The sequence below is a fragment of the Alligator mississippiensis genome, chromosome 3 (genome assembly GCF_030867095.1).
Source record: "Alligator mississippiensis isolate rAllMis1 chromosome 3, rAllMis1, whole genome shotgun sequence".
In the NCBI taxonomy this organism is placed as follows: Eukaryota; Metazoa; Chordata; order Crocodylia; family Alligatoridae; genus Alligator; species Alligator mississippiensis.
The window spans coordinates 269,918,611-269,936,108 of record NC_081826.1 but is presented as its reverse complement, the minus strand read 5'-3'; the positions used below and the strand labels follow the sequence as shown (position 1 = coordinate 269,936,108).

The window sequence follows — 17,498 nt, the reverse complement described above, 5'->3', positions numbered from 1 at the left end:
TAATAGTCTAATAGAGCATTTGTCCAGGATATGATATCTAGGTTTTAAGCCCTTCTCAGCCTATTTCAAGCCAACATTATTGGAGAGTGCCCAACCTACCAGCCTAAAGGCTAAGCTTGACCAGGGGACAATCTTCTCCCATCCTGCTGAACCTGGGCTGTTGTGTAGAAAAAAATGAATGATTGTAGGGATAGAGAGTATGAACAAGAGGGAGCATTAGTCCAGTTTATTGAGGAAGGACACTCACCTAGGAGTTTTGGAGGCCTGGATCCTGTTCCCTGTCCTCATTGTTTCTGGTATTACTCATTGGAAAAAAAACACATAAACTGGTTGAACATAAACAACCCTGGAAGCCAGGGACCAGAAGCCAACACTTCCCCAGAAGCTTTGTACTACTAATCAGTTTGTTTAATTTTTTTTTAAAGTATTTATTTCCCTGTACAATATAAAATGATGACTTTCCAGAAAAAGAGGAAAAATCCAGTGAATTATTTTTGGAATTTTTTTTTTTTTTTTTGAAATGCTCAAGAACAGAGAGGAATATCTCCACACAATCTAGCAACAAATAATCAAATATTATTCGATACTACACTTTTTATTTCTATGAAGGGGCAAATAAGTGAGTACAGAACATTCATAGAATGTAATAGAATGGTAGATACTTAGCATTTTAGAAGAAATTTGAGCATATTCAGTGTGTATTCCAGTTTTTGTTTTTTTAATTTCCAGATTGATTTTTCACTAGGACAGACTAAAAATAACAAAGTAGAATAATGCTTACTTAGTTCATGAGTTTTAAGTGACTGTACAACTTCTTATATGCAAGTCTAAACAGTGGGTATTCTTCTTCTTGGCATTTAATGAAAACAGGAAAAAAAGGGGGTTTGTGATGTTTTCACCACCTAGAATTGGATTGAGTTCATTTAGACTGGTCTCTATCAGGAATCGCTTACTAGCTGACATTGTTTATTGTTTACCTCTTTTTCTCCCTTGTGTAAATTTAATCCAGCTGGAAATTCAGCGCTTCATTGCACAATTATTTTCACTTTGTTACTCAAAAGTACTTTGTGTGCAGTAAAATTAAGTTTCAGAATTGTCCTCCAATTCCTACTGCTTTCTAGGCCCATAGGTGAGACTATTTGAACAGAAGAACAATAGCTGAAAACACTTTTCCCCTCTCAGAAAGAAAAAAATGGAGCAAGTTCAGTAACTAGTCTATATTATAGATCTCCACAGGTACATCATCAACACTTCATGCTCAATGATATCAAAAACAATAACAGATTTAAAGATTTCATGGGTGTATGATCATCACTACCAATAAATCCATAGATTTCTTTCTACTATGCTAGGCTAAATTCCAAGTTATGTAATATCCACAGTATTGAAATTTGAAGTCCAAACAAAAATCAGACTGTTGTCAACATCAAAATAGTTTATTGAGCAGGGATCTGATAACCTTTTAAGAGAAGCTGTTCTGCAGAGTGACAAAAATTGTTCCTTTTTTTTTTTTTTTTTATTTCCCTTCACCTTCCAATAAAGAAGTGGAAGTCACTTGAGTATCCTAGTTCACATATCCGTAGCTATCCAAGAGTTTCAGTGAACAGTACCAGCTGAAATCATGCTGAATAGGCTCTGCAGTGACCTCCTCTAGGCTTACTAGAGAGGCGGATGCTTTAGTCTGATCTGGTTGATTGTCTCTTACAATTGGGAAATTAAGGTATTTTAAGTGCCAGTGAACCTACTGATTGTTCCTGCCCCCTGGCCCCAGCTCAGGGTGGGGATCTTTCAGATACTATGGCAGAGGTGAAAAATACTCTTTTGTCTCCTGCATAGCGATGGTATTACCTGAATAATGTTCTAAATTGGAACAAGACTTCAGCCACCAGTATTCCAGTCATGTTTCCTTGTTATTTCCTTGTCTCCAGTTCAGCTGAAAACAATGGCGTGTAAGTCAGGGAAGGTATTTGGGAGCAACAAAGCCTGAAATAAAGTTTCATTAAGCTATTGTATTTTGCTGTTTTGTCAAATGCCTCTGAGGTTCCCAAAATGTATAGATTATGTATTTATATTTTGTACTGCGTTAGCAGCTAGGGGCCCTGTTTGTAGACCCCAGGCCCTATTGGGCAAGACCCTGTACATGTATTTAAGAAAATACAGTCCAGGCCCTAAGGAGTATACAGCTTAGTTATGTTTCCAAGTAAACACTGTTTAAAAATATTATCAGATGGGCATACTTTACTCGGCAAAACAGAAATGGACAGTGGCCAATCCACGAAGGCATATCCCTTCATCCCTCCACCTCTTGCGTCAGTCCAAAAACGAGATCCAGAACATAGGCAGCTGTGCTAGTGTTGAGCAAGATGCTCTCTGGGACACATATGTAATTGTCACAATAGCTAAGAGATTTTGAGCTAACACAGAAGATTTATCATAATCTGTGTATATGCTGACATCCCCTAGAAATATTGGTCTCAGTCTTTCCGGAGCTCCCACAGAAAGTCTCTTGTCAGTTCAGGCAGAAATAGATGATCTCATGCAATGAAGTGAGATGATTTGAGAAAGTTTGTACTCGGGCCCCTATTTTATGAAAAAGTAAAAATAAACAAATTATTTTTTTTTAATTGGCAGCAAACTGGCTAGTTAAAGGTAAACTGCATTGTTATTCATTAGGTAACAGAGACCTGTGGAAATACACAAACAAATTAGGACTGGATTTTAGTTGGAAACTAAAGTAATTTAACATCTTGAATTTCCCCTCCCCTAACCTTTTCCCTCCTCAAGACATATCAATTAGACTGTTTTCTCTAAAATAGAAAACGTATTTAGTTGATGTTGCAAAATGTGGCAAAATTGATTTGGGACTTCTGTCCTTCAGGTTACCTCCAACACAGTCATAGAACGAAGAGGTAAGCAGTAGTACATGAAGGGCCTGCTTCCCTTTTCAAGTTTTCTTCTATGCCATTCACTGAGGCAGAGAGTACTAGTTGAGCTGACTTGAGAGCAGTTTCTGGAAGAGCCCATATAAACTCTCCCAGGTTCTTCATAAACTTCAAATCTTAAGGTTAGCCTATGGAGGAGCAGTCCAGAGTTACTGGTTGTGATGTATGGTGTAAGTCAAGTCTTGTAATATCTAAATGGCCTAGCTCTTACATACCTAATGAACAGCTCCTTCCTTATGCTCCATCATGATCCCAAAGTCAGCTGAGAGCAACTTCCTGCAAGTTCCATGTGTGCAAGTTTGTTTGGTGAAAATACTAAGTTGGGGTGGGAGGTTATTCTCAAAAGTAAGTCCTCAGCTTTGAAATTCCCTCTCCCTTGAGGCCCATCAGATCCCAAGCATGGACATCTTCCAGAAGCATTATACGGCCTCCTTATTTGGGCAGGCTTTTAGGAGGCAGGATTAAGTTCTGGGGTATTGTTTTGTGAGTTATTAATTATGTTACTTTCATATTTTATTCTATTTCTATCATTTGTTTTTATTGTAAGCTACTCTAAGCCTTTTTGGGGATGAGATGGGGGTTATAAATCAAATAAATTAAGACATTTTAAAATAAATAAAGATGATTACAATTATTAAATAAATTAAGAATTAAATTAGAACTCAAATAAATATATACCTCTCTCCTGTGTGGTATTTGACCCCAAGTGGTGAGTGCATAGCCCAAATCTTTCATGTTAAATTAATAAAGCTACAGCTTGACACTGTGCCTTATCAAGCCCTGTAGACCTTTAGATCACTGCAACAGTATTCAAGACATGCATTTTCAAGTTTACCTTCTTAAACTAAAAACTCTTGAATGTTGAACTACATTTCAGATTGTTGCCAACTAAAAGTGTACATGGGGGCTATTTTTGGATTAAATTTTATTTCCATTTTTTCTGGACCATAGTGTCGTCCTGCTCCTGAAAAGTCTGTTCTTTAGAATGTACTGCATGATAGGTTTAAAAAAATGGCATTGTATGCAAATTGGGTGTTGAAAGAGATGCTAATAATTTCCCAGCTAGACTGCCATGACACCTCATAAACAAAAATTTCATAAGTTAATTTGCGTTTTGAAGTTTCTAAGTTTCCAAATTATGTAAACCCTCTGCAGGACTGTTGAAACTTTGGCTGGTTTCACATGCTGTTGTGCTATTTGGCCAAAGGACCAACTGCTGTCATAGTTTCCAATTTTACTGAACTAACATTAAAGTTAGTGGAAGCAGGAGTGGGCTTAGTCTTCTGCCTGTATTTAACATTATTAGGTTTACTAACTGCTAAAAAGTTAACTAGTTTTCTCGGAAGTCTCTAATCAGCTGTCAAGGGGGTAATGAATCAAAATACCCATGGTGCATAGCTATTCACAAAGATGAGATCTTTGCATCTGGATTATCAGTTAAGTGAATTTGTTATCATCTTGGCATTGAACTTTAGAACTATAGCTTCATAGCTACACCATTAGGAACAGAGTTAAGATTTTTTTCCTCTGATGCTATCATTTAGGGATCAGAGTTCTAGAATACTTGCAGCAGCCTTGTATTTTTTTGTCTGTTCGTGACAAACCAGCTACTGTACATTCATATAGAGCAGTACAGTCCTTGCCACTGGCAGTCTCTCTGTGACAGAGAAGCCTGTAGGCTGACATAAAGTGCAGCCTGTTGTGAACTGCTAAGTGGGAGTCTGCCAAAAACTCAGCAGACAGAACTAATTGGGGAGAAAAAGGATTTTTGTGCCCTCATCTCTCCCTCTTCCATTTTTTTACAAGACGGATATTGTTAAAGTAACTTGTTTATGTAAGATTTGTCTGCCTCTATTTTCTCATTGCATGAATCATTTTTTAACTTCAAGTTTTGCACTGCAGGTCACTGAGCACTTCCACATGGTGGCTGGCACAGGACCAAGCTCAAGACACGCAACTCATCACAGTTGATGAAAAATTGGTAAGGTTTTCTATTGCATAGTGCCATGATAATGCCTGCAGGGTTATTTCTGCACAATAGGCATTCAGTGTGGTATTCCATGCTCTTTTTGGAAAGCCATATTAATGTAAACTACAAAGCAAAAATCCTTCATACATTTTAAAATGGGAACATTGGTAAGCCACACTAAGTCTCTACATGAAATAAATATGTAATTACAAATATTAAACAATCTGAAATAATTAAATTATTTTGCTTCTGATTATACTGTGGTCAAGAATCATCATGAACTAGTTTTGTAACAAATGTCCTGGTCTTGGTTTCCAGATATCTTCCTATTTAGTAAAATTACACAAAAGTTGTCAAGACTTCCTGAAATGAGCTGTATTGCATCCTAAGGTTGTTAAAGAAATAAAGTGTAAAGAACTATGCAAAGTTGTTGTTACTATGTACATACACCCAGCTTGTGAATATTCATGAGGGTTAGATTACAACTAGGAACAAATGCATAGCATTCTTCTGCTAATCAGTAGCAGATTAGAAATTTGGCAGCCTTCTCTCATAAATTCTGCAATGTGTGGTCCGTTACTTTAGATGCAACTTGATATGTATGCTTAAATTATAAAATAGCATAATTTTTGTAAAAGTTCCAAAACTTCTGGTGGGAATGTGTCATAGCAGAAGCATGTTTTTCATTGGCTCTTGTATCTCTTAACCCCCCCCCCCCCCCCCCCCCAAAATACCAGATAGTTCATGTTGTACTTACCTTCAGGGAAACAGTATATCTCAGCTTCTTGAGAATAAAAGGAAAAACTTGGAATTTTTACTTGTAAATTTAAAATGTGTAATGGTAACTGAAGTGTTGAGACAGCTAAATTTTGAACCAGGTTTTAAAAAATGGATGCAAATAGTTTAACAGCTTTTTAAAATGTTTTCCCTAGTTTGCATAATATAAAATAAATATTTTTGTTTTTTATTTTCCACAAATTTTCACACTGTTAAGTTCAGTACTTTGGTGACTGTATCTGAATCTCATTTCCAAAACAAAACAATCCCTGCCTTCCTTCCCCCCCCCCCCCCCCCCCCCCCCCGAAACACACCCCGAAGTAAGATTTTGATATATTTTGAATTTTTGTTTAGTCTGTCTGGTACTTGGACCACTTTATGTGATGACACTTATGGATCAATATTCAGTATATGGATAAAATTAATTAAGTGCTGACCAAAATTTCAAATATTCTAGAATTTTCTGCTATATCTTATAATTTGTATATGACAAAATTATTATATAATTGTTCCTAGATCTTAAAACTGTACTCTTTTTATTTTTGTACAGGGTTGAGTTTTCATATTTAAGCTTGTGATAGACTTGCAAATTTGAGAATGACCATATTCTGAAAACAAATGTAGAAAATAACTTATTTAAAATGAATCCTAAATATAGTGATAATTCATAATGCATTTATCCTGGCTACAAAAAAGTGATGTACTTCCTGTGAATGTTTTACTATTGTGTACTTACCTATTTTAGGATTTAATATATGCAGTCTTTGATTCGTCTGTTAAATGCAATATTTGTTTGGCACTCCTTTTCAAATAGTGACTAGGCGGGTTAGATAGAGGTTAAACTGTTTGTCTTGTCTGGGTCTTCCCAGCGCTGTGGTTAGCTCAAACCGAATGCCGTGGTTTATTTGTGATATTGTGCATGGTTTCTGGTTTTTTACCAGTACGCTTCTATGCACATACAGAGCTTGAGACCTATATTAACATTATAAGTTCCACATAAAAAAAAGAAAAAAATGAATAGGGTTGAATAAATTACCGTATTTTTTTTAGGTTGTTTGATAACTATATTCCTATGTAACAGGCTGAATGTAGAACAAATTCAGAAAAAGATGTATACTGAAATGGAAATAATGGGGGTTTTGTTTTGTTTTGTTTTTTACAAACCTGATTGATAAAGAAATGCTTCAAGAACATCTGCTGTAGACATCAGTCTCTGTAGAGTGGAATTAAGTTCATTATGCTTCTGTCCTATAGAAAATGTAAATGATTGCATTTTGGTAACTGAAAAAAATGCATTAAGTGAGAATGAAATAAAATAACTTTTTCAGAATGCTTATTTTTGAAAAACAAAACCCCAGTGTTACAGGTAATGAAACCACCTTGTTTCAGTGCATATTTTTTAGTAAAATTATACTTAAAAAATTGATACATTTTTACTACAAAAGTTTATATTTTAGGTCCAGGTGTTGGCGGCTCATTACTAGAGACTATTAATTCAGACTGTAAAAGCTAAATTGTACTCTTTTTGCTAACTTGATCATGGGTTTGTTAAAGTATAAAATTCTATTAGGTATTCTTAATACCTGTACATCTGTTTGTAATGTCAATAAGGCACAGTAGTGATAAACTGTAAGAAGTACCTGGGGATGGAATTAGCTCTATGCAGGTATTCTCATTTTTTCACAACTGATTCAGAGATTTTGAACTCCCTATCAAATTGACGCTAGCCAGTGGCTGAGTGACCATATGTTTTAATAATAGGTATATGTTGGGACTGTCTGGTAGTTCTATTTCTAGTTTACATTTGTGTGTACATTATTCAGAACTTGATCACAATGTAAAAGTATTTGAAGGCTTTTATAATCCAATACAATGTTACTGATAAATACAGCTGATGGAAACAGAGGGGAACAAGTATCACAGCATTAAGCTTTTTCATTAAACTCCTCTCCACTGAGTATATGGTGCCCCTAGTAAACAGAAAATAGTCTCTTGTCAGACATACCACAAAGAGCATATGTGCAGTGTAAATAAGTCTTTACAACAGGAAAAAAGGGGGTAATTAAAATGCATAAATTAAATAAATCACCTACCTTGACTACTATTTTTTTTTACTTCCTACATAGGCTAAATTTTAATAAAAGTAACTCTCAGAAACAACTGAAACCAAGATTAAAAATATTATAAAATGGGCAAAGCAAGACAAACCTAAACAAAAAATGTGGGCCTTGCATCATGTCTTGAATTGCCAGTCAAAATTGGCCTCTGGCTGTCACTGAAGTTCAGTTTCAAAGGGCTGGATAAATGGCAGTGCAAAAGCTGTTGTTTGTTTGTTTGTTTGTTTGTTTGTTTGTTTTAGTTTTTTTTCCAAGACCCAGCCCACTGTTAGAGCTGTTGCTGGCAAAGGCTATTGGCAAGGGATCTCCATCAGGTAACGGTTCAAATGATTTGACTGTTAATGGATTAAAATTAGTTTCCACCATCATTTTAAAAAGAAAAAAAAAAGTTTAGCTCTGCCTGAAATAGAGAATTCTACTCTTCTAAATTACAGTGATTCCTTTGAAATTTTTAAAAACACAGTGTGTCCACAACATCAGGTTTGGCTAGTGTAAGCCTTTTAAACATGTCTGTTTCTATTAGTTCCCCAACTATCATGGCATAGCTGCTTCCAACAAAGTATGGTTTTGTGGAAGTAGCTGTCCACTTCTAGAGAGGTGCTGCATCAGCTAATGCAAAAATGTGAACCACTGCGTAGGCTCTTTTTTTCAGTGGGTAAGATCACAACATCAATATTGCAAACTTTAAACTTTGAAAACCACGGGACTGTTTATATTACACCTTTTAAAAGCAGAAAATTCATGCTAACAGTATCTGAGACTCAAAACCAGAATTAAAAATACAGGAAGCTTTGCAGAGACTGATCACTTAAGGAGAGTCCAGGAATGTTTCAGGTCCAGTTGGAAAGGTCTACAGCTGTCTCATGGATACACATTATATGACTGAGCAGAATGACCTGCAGAATATGGCAGCAGTGAAACTTGTTCACAAAAACAATTGCAGTGCTGCTAGAGTCCAGAATATGAAGGTCAGTGACAAAATGCTTCCTAATTTTTATCTCCTAAGCCATAGCCATGGAGCATGGTGTTCTTGTTGACTTCCTGCCTAATAAAGGCACAGTAAACTCAGTGGTGCATTCAAGTCCTTGAAGAACCTGAAACACTGAATCCAAAAAACCCATCCCAACAGATGCATGTCCAGTTTGCTGCTTCTGCACAATAATCCTTACCGACACACCAGCTTGCCCACCACAGAGGCAATCTCATTGTTTGCTGGACTGTGCTGCCCTGTCCTTTATATATCCTAGAGGATGAAGGACAGATTAAGGGTGAAGTTTTTGGGATAATAGCAAGTGATGGAAGCTATGGGACAGTGGTTGTGCGATGAGGACTTTTTCCAGTGTCAGTATACAGCATCCCACCCACAATGGAAAAAGACCATTAACAGAGGAGACCATAAGGCAAAACAGCACCTTGTTCTGCAACAGTGCAGAAAGCAAAAGTGGAAGATATCCTGCAAAGGATAGTTTTGAGTTTTTTTGTTGTATTTGTATTTTAATTTATTTTTTTCATATACTGGACTCGCATGAACCAGAATACTGTAAAGGACATTGCAGTCAAGTTTTAGTACATTTCAAATCTCAGATTATTTTCAGAGGGAACAAAAAATCTAGTAAGTAGATAGGGTAACTTCAGAAAACAGTGCAAAGTAATTTTGTGCTACATGGGCAAGTTAATGTGACATTACATCTGGAGGGTGTGTATAAGACCATTTTGGTGAATCAAATTGAAAGAGACACTTGGCAAATTGCAGTTTGCATTAAAAATAGGCTTTAATTTTCTTGAAACTACAGTAGGCCTATTTAGCTAGACATTCTCTGAACATGCTACTGCATTAGGCAATAGATATATAGTAGTCATTCTGTACTTTAGTGTTTATTTGTTCCCCTGTCCCACCCTGTTTTGTTTTTATCTGGTTCTCTTGGGTACCTATTTAAAGCTACTCCTATCTTAATATACTCTGTAATGTCTGTAATAAAACAGTTTAATCTTCTCTTCATTTAAGCCAGTTGGTTTAGCTACTGTACTTGTCCAATTTATTTGAGGGTCAGGTAGATCCAATTGAATTGCTAATCTAAAAGGATTTTGGTGCTCTCAGGATATGATCCTAAATATTTTGATTATCTTTTCAAATAGGTCTGTATCTCTCTAATGCAATCATGGTATGTAAAGATGAAGTAGAAAAAATGCTAAATGCAATTCGGATTTCAATTTGAATATTCATATTTAATTTTTATTTGCCGTTAGTATCTGGGTGTGTGATTTTTATTTTAGATATGGGGTGCTCTTTATTTATGCAACTATGGTGCTATTTTTGGACAAGTGAGCATAATCACATGTTGATGAGTATTCATATCAAGTACTGGTTTTTTTACTAGTTTTGCGTTTTGGGGAATAATCAGAGGGGTTTTTTTAATTTCCAGGTTTCTCAAATTTAAATGCAGCATCATGAGCAGCAGTGAAGAGAAAGAAGACAAGCTGGGTGGGGGCAGGGGGGATTAAGTAGGGGGGTGGGGGAATGAGGAAGAAGAAAGATATTTCCACTAATCACAGAATCAGTAACAAGATGGGTAGGAGTGGCTGGCAGCCATTGGTTGAGTTGACCTTGGTAGCAGTTGGCAGGTTGGAGGAATCAGACTTGTGGCTCACTTCTGGGCCACTTTTCCTTAAAAAGGTGAACCCTTGGGAGCAGAGAGAACTAGCACTTGAAACTCCATCAAAATGATTGGGAAGTTGGGAAGTGTGATGGGGACTTCAGTCAGCAGAAGGCATTAAGCATCTGGTTTATTGTTCCTGCAGCCTCCAGCTGCAAATATTTGTGTGGCATAGGACTCGTTTCTGATTTGAGTAGTGGCATAGCACAGGGTTTGGCGACTTACAGCCTGCAAAGAGGTTGCATATAGCCCACATTGGAGTCCTTTGCAGCCTGTAGGGTAGATGGAGGGGTGGGGTACAGCCCAGTAGCCCCAGTCCCCTTCTAAGCACACCCCCCATCCCTGAGAGATGCTGCTTTTATAGGGGCAGATGTGGATGCAGCCAGGAGCCAAGGAGTTAATTTTCACCATGTTTGATTTGCTCCTCAAATCTTCCCCTCTTCCAGCCTTCACTTCTGTCTACAGACAAGAGCTTGGCAATGTTCAACCCCTGCACTCCTACAAAATATAACAGAACATGGGTCTTTTCCCTTAGTTTACCATTCCTCTTCCCTACCCTTCCTAAAACTCTCCCTTTTTGTGTCCTATCATGGTTTCAGCGGGTTCTTTGGCTGCTTTCCTACTTAAGTCTTTCAATTTATCCATTCCCATGTCTTAATCCTGCTTTCCCATTTCTTAATCTCCTTCACACACGTTTGATGTTTTGATATCTCCCAGTTTAAAAATAAAAATCTTTGATACCACTGTATCATTGCATGGACCTGATCTACAGTTGTAGTCTAAATCCTCTCCAGTCCCTTTAAAATACCTCTCCTCATGGTTCAATGGCCAAACCAAAATCAAGACAAGTGCTTCTTCATTCTTCTTGGCCTGTCAGTTGTCTTCTTGAAATACAGTATTGTTCTTCCAAGATGTCCATGGCTCTGTCCTTTTCCTTTTTTTTTTCCTTCCTAACTTTCAAAATTAGATGTTTTGGTCCATTAAAAGTGAAATGCTGAAAATAGGGAAAAAAACAAGCTATTTACAAAGTAAAGAAAAACAAACCTGCCAGTACCTTAGATATACGTGCAAACTATAGTGTATATGCTCCTGAATGCTTAACCTGAAGTTATTAAAAATGAATACAGTCCCTGGTACTTACACTGATGTACATTTTCTTGCTGCTAAGCATAAGCTGTTAACACTAGTGCAGTTGTTAGCCCAATTCAAGGCTGACAGTTTTTGCGTTCTAGAACAGCCTGTTTTTGACAGTTTTTTGTGTATTTTTTTCTGTGGAGAAAACCTTTAACTTCTATGAAAAGAAGGCATAATCATTCACCAGGGCAAATCCGTAGCTAAACAGCAATTTAAAATGAAGTATGCATATCCTTTATTCAATTTAGTTGTGGCTGCTGCCATCCTAAATGTAACATAAATATGTATATTTACAGATTATCCTGTGTTTTTCTGTTTGTTTTGTTTTTTAATAAAGCTAACTTAAAGCATGTTGATGCCTACTAATTAAATCATTCTCGAATAAGAATTATGTATACTAATTCAACTTTGCTAGTGCTTGCTGCAACTTGCTTTTCTAAGTAATTACTATTTGAGTAAGCAGTTGTGGTGTTAGCAAGATTAGCTGCTTGGATAGTGATACAGAGCTTTGTGTAGAATGTCTGCAGGCAACAAGTTTATTTTCCAACAGAAAGGAAAAGCTTTCTATAATTCTGGTAGTCTAAATAAATCACTAAATGATCTTTATTTATAACTTAAAACCAATTTTCTCTTATCTTTCAAAAAGATGTAAACAGTGTTATAAAAATATAATGCAAATGAAAGCTTGTGCAGGTGATATTTATAATTTGCAAAATGTTTAAAATAGCCTATGGCCAGTAGGATTCGAAACAAGCAATTCAGCATCTATTTATTTATTTATTTATTTTAGGGGGAATTTTAGAGGAACTTGTGGGGGTTTTTTTCTGAGAGATCCTTTTCTTTTGGTGCATGGTAGTGATATCTCTGCTGGGTTAATGGAAGAGGAGTGTCTGTGATAGGGGATATACAACCTTCTAACATTTCAAGTGTCTGTTTTGTCTGGATTTCCCTCATGCAGCGTTCTTGTGCAAAAATTTCAAGGCTTTAGTCTGGAGCACTGGGTCAAAGAATATGTCTCTTTGAAGGGTAGACAGGAGGGTTTTGTTTTGTTTCATAGTATTTTATTTTTCATCAAAGAATACTAGTCTTTGAAAAAAAACAGCTATAGTGGTAGTTCAGTATAGCTTTCAGAAAGAATGTGTTGTCGCATTTAGTGCATATCTTGTTTCCCAAGAGTTATTAAGCATGCAAATAGTCATTGTAGTTTTGTAGCTCTGTGTAGCAGTAATTTTTAAATAAATTGTTCGGCATAAAAAAGTTAGCCATTGTATCTTAGTCTTACAGTTGTTAACAAGAATGAATAGAGTCAAAGTTTTTATTTCTGAGATCTGTTTTGTATAGCAGTTTTGGATTTTTGAGAAGTAAATGGTATTTTCACATCCCAAAAGAACAATATGCTTATCTAATTCCGTTTCAGAATTTCTGTAGGCCCTGTATATGTTCTTACTGTTGCACTGAAATGGAGGGAGATGACAACCAAATATTCTTAAATGGCAGGAGTCCTCTTTGGCAATGAGTAGTAAGTAAACAGTTTTCATAGAGCCCCTATTTATTTTCAGTGTTGGGTATTTCCATCTAGCATATATGCCAAAAATGAATTATAGTGGTAAAATGACAAATCCTGTCCAAAGCTCTTCCTATACAAGAAAATCCTACATAAGGAGCAGGCATATAGCACTTATGAAATTTCCCTTGATGCATTCTTCTACACTTGGGTGTGTGAGCAGGACACTGTCCCTCTAGGACATTATTATTTTTGTTATAAATGAAATTATTTTTTATTGGAATACTTGTAAAAATGTAAAGACAATGCACAATAGCATGTACTCCCCTTGCATTGTTTGTTTAACTTTAAGAAACAGAATGAAGGCATTGAAAACTGTTGACATGCTACTTTTAGCACACCCAAAGAACTATGCATGATGTGCCATGGTTGTCCATTCATCTACTTCAACAGTATTTAACTCTTCTGCTAAGGTCATTGTGGCACCTCCAGTTTCACTGTCACTATATGTAGAATCACTTGCACTACTTATTTGTTCCATTTCAGAATTAGATTGAGGCAAATCTGATTCACAACTACTTGAACCACATTCTCTTTCACTGAAAGATGGTTTTACCAATGAGTCTATAGTCAAGGGCAGCTTATCATCACACTGCAACTTCACTAATTGTGCTTCTGACTGATTCTCCAGAAGTAAGAGATTTTAAGAAATGAAATTGTTGGTGGAATGCTTAGAATCCTTAGAGCAATCCTGGACAACGATTGGGGGTTACAGTATCCCTTCCACCATGTGAGAGGAGACATATTGTCTGCTGCCCCCCAAATGATATCTTTGCTCCAAAGGTTTTCTTTTGTACGTTATTTGACAATGTCTGTTATCACAGCTATTTTGTTGATGTTGGGGACATTCTTGGTTACTTCCATAACTATATCGAGAGCAGTAGATAATTCATCTTCTGATGCATGTTGTCCTCTGTGATGAGGATCAGATCCATAAGGTTTGCTGCCAGATGAACTGGATGAGAGCAAAACTCAGATGTCTTAGTAAACATTTGTTTTACTACTACTATTTTTTTGGATAAAGGTGAAGAAGGAAAAAGCTCAATTAGGTTTTCATTCAGTTGTCTGAATATCTCTGGAATATTTGAAAGCCTTGGTGTATGTCCTTCAAGTTTCTTGATAGCCACTAAAACTGGTAGTAGCAAATTGAATGCTCCTTGAACTCAACCCCAGAACACATTGTTGTTGAGAATCTGTTTACTAGTGTTCACAAGAATAATCTGGGATACTGTGTCATCTATTGAAGCACACTACAAACAGTTGTTTGTATGCAGCAGACTATGTAAACACTTTGTTGCCGAGCCCCATCTAGTTTCTCCTGGCAATAAAAGTGCATTTTCCTTTCCCTGCTTCTCTTTCTGTAATTTCTTCAAAGTCTGATTAGCAACATGGTGATTGTTGAATACCTTCACAATCACTTTGCAGTTTGCCAATATTGTCTTCATTGTATTCACACTTACTATGTCCTTTGCCAGAAAATTCAACCCATGAGCAAGACGGCCAAATGCTGTTAAATGAAGATACTTTGCCTTTAATATTTCCCATGCAGCTTTATGTTCCTCGCATTATCAGTTACAAGGGCTTGTACCCTGGAGCAGTATTTCCCAACCTCTTTTACTCCATGGCACACCAGCTGGGAGGGGGGTGGTAAGCGAGTGAGCGACCAAATGCTGCAGACCACAGGGGGGAGGGGGAGGTGGCAAGTGGCCAAATGCGGGGGGGGAGGATTGGGTGGCGAGCGTCTGAATGCCACAGACTGGGGAAGGAGGGATAGTGAGCGGTGGGAAGCTACATGTATCAAGGACAATAAAAAGTCCTTTTTTAGATATGTGGGGAGCCGGAGGAAAGGCAAGGGCAACATTGGACTCCTGCTAAACCAAAAGTGAGACCTGATGACCGATGCCCAGGAAAAAGCCAACTTGCTAAATGGGTACTGTGTCAGTCTTTCACAAGTCCCATGGGATGCCCCTGCCCATTACGGGGACAGGGACGCCTAAGCGAGGGTGGTTCCTTGCCCTCCATCAGTGCTGACCATGTGAAGGAACAGCTTGAGAGTCTGGACACCTTCAAGTCAGCTGGCCCTGACAATTTACACCCCAGAGTACTCAAGGAGCTGGCTAGCATCATAGCTCAGCCCCTGGTACAGATCTTCGAGAGCTCCTGGTGCTCTGGTGAAGTGCCCAATGATTGGAAGAAGGCCAATGTGGTGCCTATTTTCAAGAAGGGAGGAAAGTGGATCCGGCAAACTACAGGCCCATCAGCCTGACCTCTATCCTGGGGAAGGTCTTAGGAAAAAATCATCAAGGAGGCCATTCTTAACAGACTGGCCGATGGCAACACCCTGAGGGACAGCCAGCATGGGTTTGTTGTGGGAAGGTCTTGCTTGACCAATCTCATTTCCTTTTATGACCAGGTGATCACCTGGACAAGGGGGAAGAGGTTGATGTCCTATATCTCGACTTTAAAAAAAGCCTTCCATCTGGTATCCCACGATCACCTTTTGGCAAAACTGGCCAACTGCGGCCTTGGGTCCACCATGATCCGCTGGCTGGGGAATTGGCTCCGTGGTCGGACCCAGGGGGTGGTGGTTGACGCAAGTCAATCGTCATAGTGCCCTGTGACCAGTGGGGTCCCTCAAGGCTCAGTCCTTGGACCTATTTTGTTCAACCTCTTCATTAATGATGTGGACATTGGAGTTAGAAGCGGACTGGCCAAGTTCGCCGATGATACCAAACTTTGGGGTAAAGCATCCACACCTGAGGTCGAGGGGTAATTCAGGCTGACCTTGACAGGCTCAGTAAATGGGCGGATGAGAACCTGATGGTGGTTAACACCAAAAAATGCAAGGTCCTCCACCTTGGGAGGAAAAACCTGCAGCATGTCTGTAGGCTCAGCAGTGCTACGCTGACTAGCACTACGGACGAGAGGGACTTGGGGGTCAGGATTGACCACAAGATGAACATGAACCTTCAATGTGATGCTGAAGCCAGTAAAGCGAGCAGAATGCTGGCTTGCATCCATAGATGCTTCTCAAGCAAATCTCAGGACGTCATTCTCCCCTTGTACTCAGCCTTGGTGAGGCCGCAGCTGGAGTACTGGGTCCAGTTTTGGGCTCTACAGTTCAAAAAGGATGAGGAGAAGCTTGAGAGAGTCCAGAGGAGAGCCACATGCATGATCAGAGGTCAGGAAAACAGACGTTATGATGAGAGGCTGAGAGCTATGGGACTCTTCAACCTGGGAAAGCACAGGCTCAGGGGCGACCTGATGGCCACCTATAAGTTTATAAGGGGTGTTCACCCGGACCTGGGGGAATGTTTGTTCACCAGAGTGCCCCAAGGGATGATGAGATCAAACGGTTATAAACTCCTGCAAAACAGTTTCAGGCTGGACATAAGGAAGAACTTCTTTACTGTCTGAGCCCCCAAGGTCTGGAATGGCCTGCCACCAGAGGTGGTTCAAGCACCTACTTTGAATGCCTTTAGGAGAAACCTGGATGTTTTTTCTTGCTGGGATCCTATGACCCCAGCTGACTTCCTGCCCCTGGGGCAGGGGGCTGGACTTGATGGTCTTCCAAGGTCCCTTCCAGCCCTAATGTCTATGAAATCTATGAAGTAGGTGGCATGGCATTTGAATCACTAGCTGAAGCCACCCCTCCTCCCCCCATCTGTCTGGCTGCCTGCAGCAGCAGCAGCGGGAGTGTGACTCCAGCCCAAAATGCTGTGGCACACTTGGAAGTGCCATGGCACACTGGTGGGGAAACGCTACCCTGGAGGGACCTGCACTTTCAATCTCTTCACTCAGTAATTTGGCTATTTATTTACCTGTATGACGAGAAGATTTGGTAGCAGTTGCTTTCAGGAATATTGGTTCAGGTGTTGCTAACATAATATTCAGTAAAGGATTTCCTTGTATATCAGTCCATCCATCCGACATCAGAGTCAGTGATTCTGCTTGACCAATCCTTTGAATAACCATTGTTTGAATTCTGTCATTGTTTGAATTCTATCTAAGAGATAATGTGATGGTAACTTTTGTGATGAGTGAATTCGTTTGTAATGGCCCTTCCAGTATTGATTTTTCAGTTATGGAAAGAGATGTACCACTTGCAAGTATAGCTCGAGCTAATATCTCATCTGCTTTTTCTTGGTCTTTTTTTGACATTTTTTCCACAAAGCTTGATAAAAAGCTTGACTGTCTTGAACAGCTACGCGTGGTGGATTGCATATCTGGTGGCAGTGATCTTAAAAGCGAGGCGCCTGATTCTTCTTTCCCCAGACCTGGCAGCTTTTCATTCTCCATTTTCATTTGCAACATTTTCATTTTCCATTTTTTGCAAATCTG

General features: G+C 38.6%; 1 protein-coding gene across 1 annotated transcript in view; it reads left to right on the top strand.

Annotated features, from left to right (window-relative positions):
- The window catches only part of NDUFS4 (NADH:ubiquinone oxidoreductase subunit S4), a 78,927-nt gene that overhangs the window by 20,036 nt on the left and 41,393 nt on the right, over nucleotides 1–17,498 (top strand). Inside the window, exon 2 of the mRNA XM_019496116.2 lies at nucleotides 4,845–4,923. Coding sequence (XP_019351661.1) covers nucleotides 4,845–4,923 — 79 coding nt within the window. The remainder of the gene's footprint in view (nucleotides 1–4,844; nucleotides 4,924–17,498) is intronic.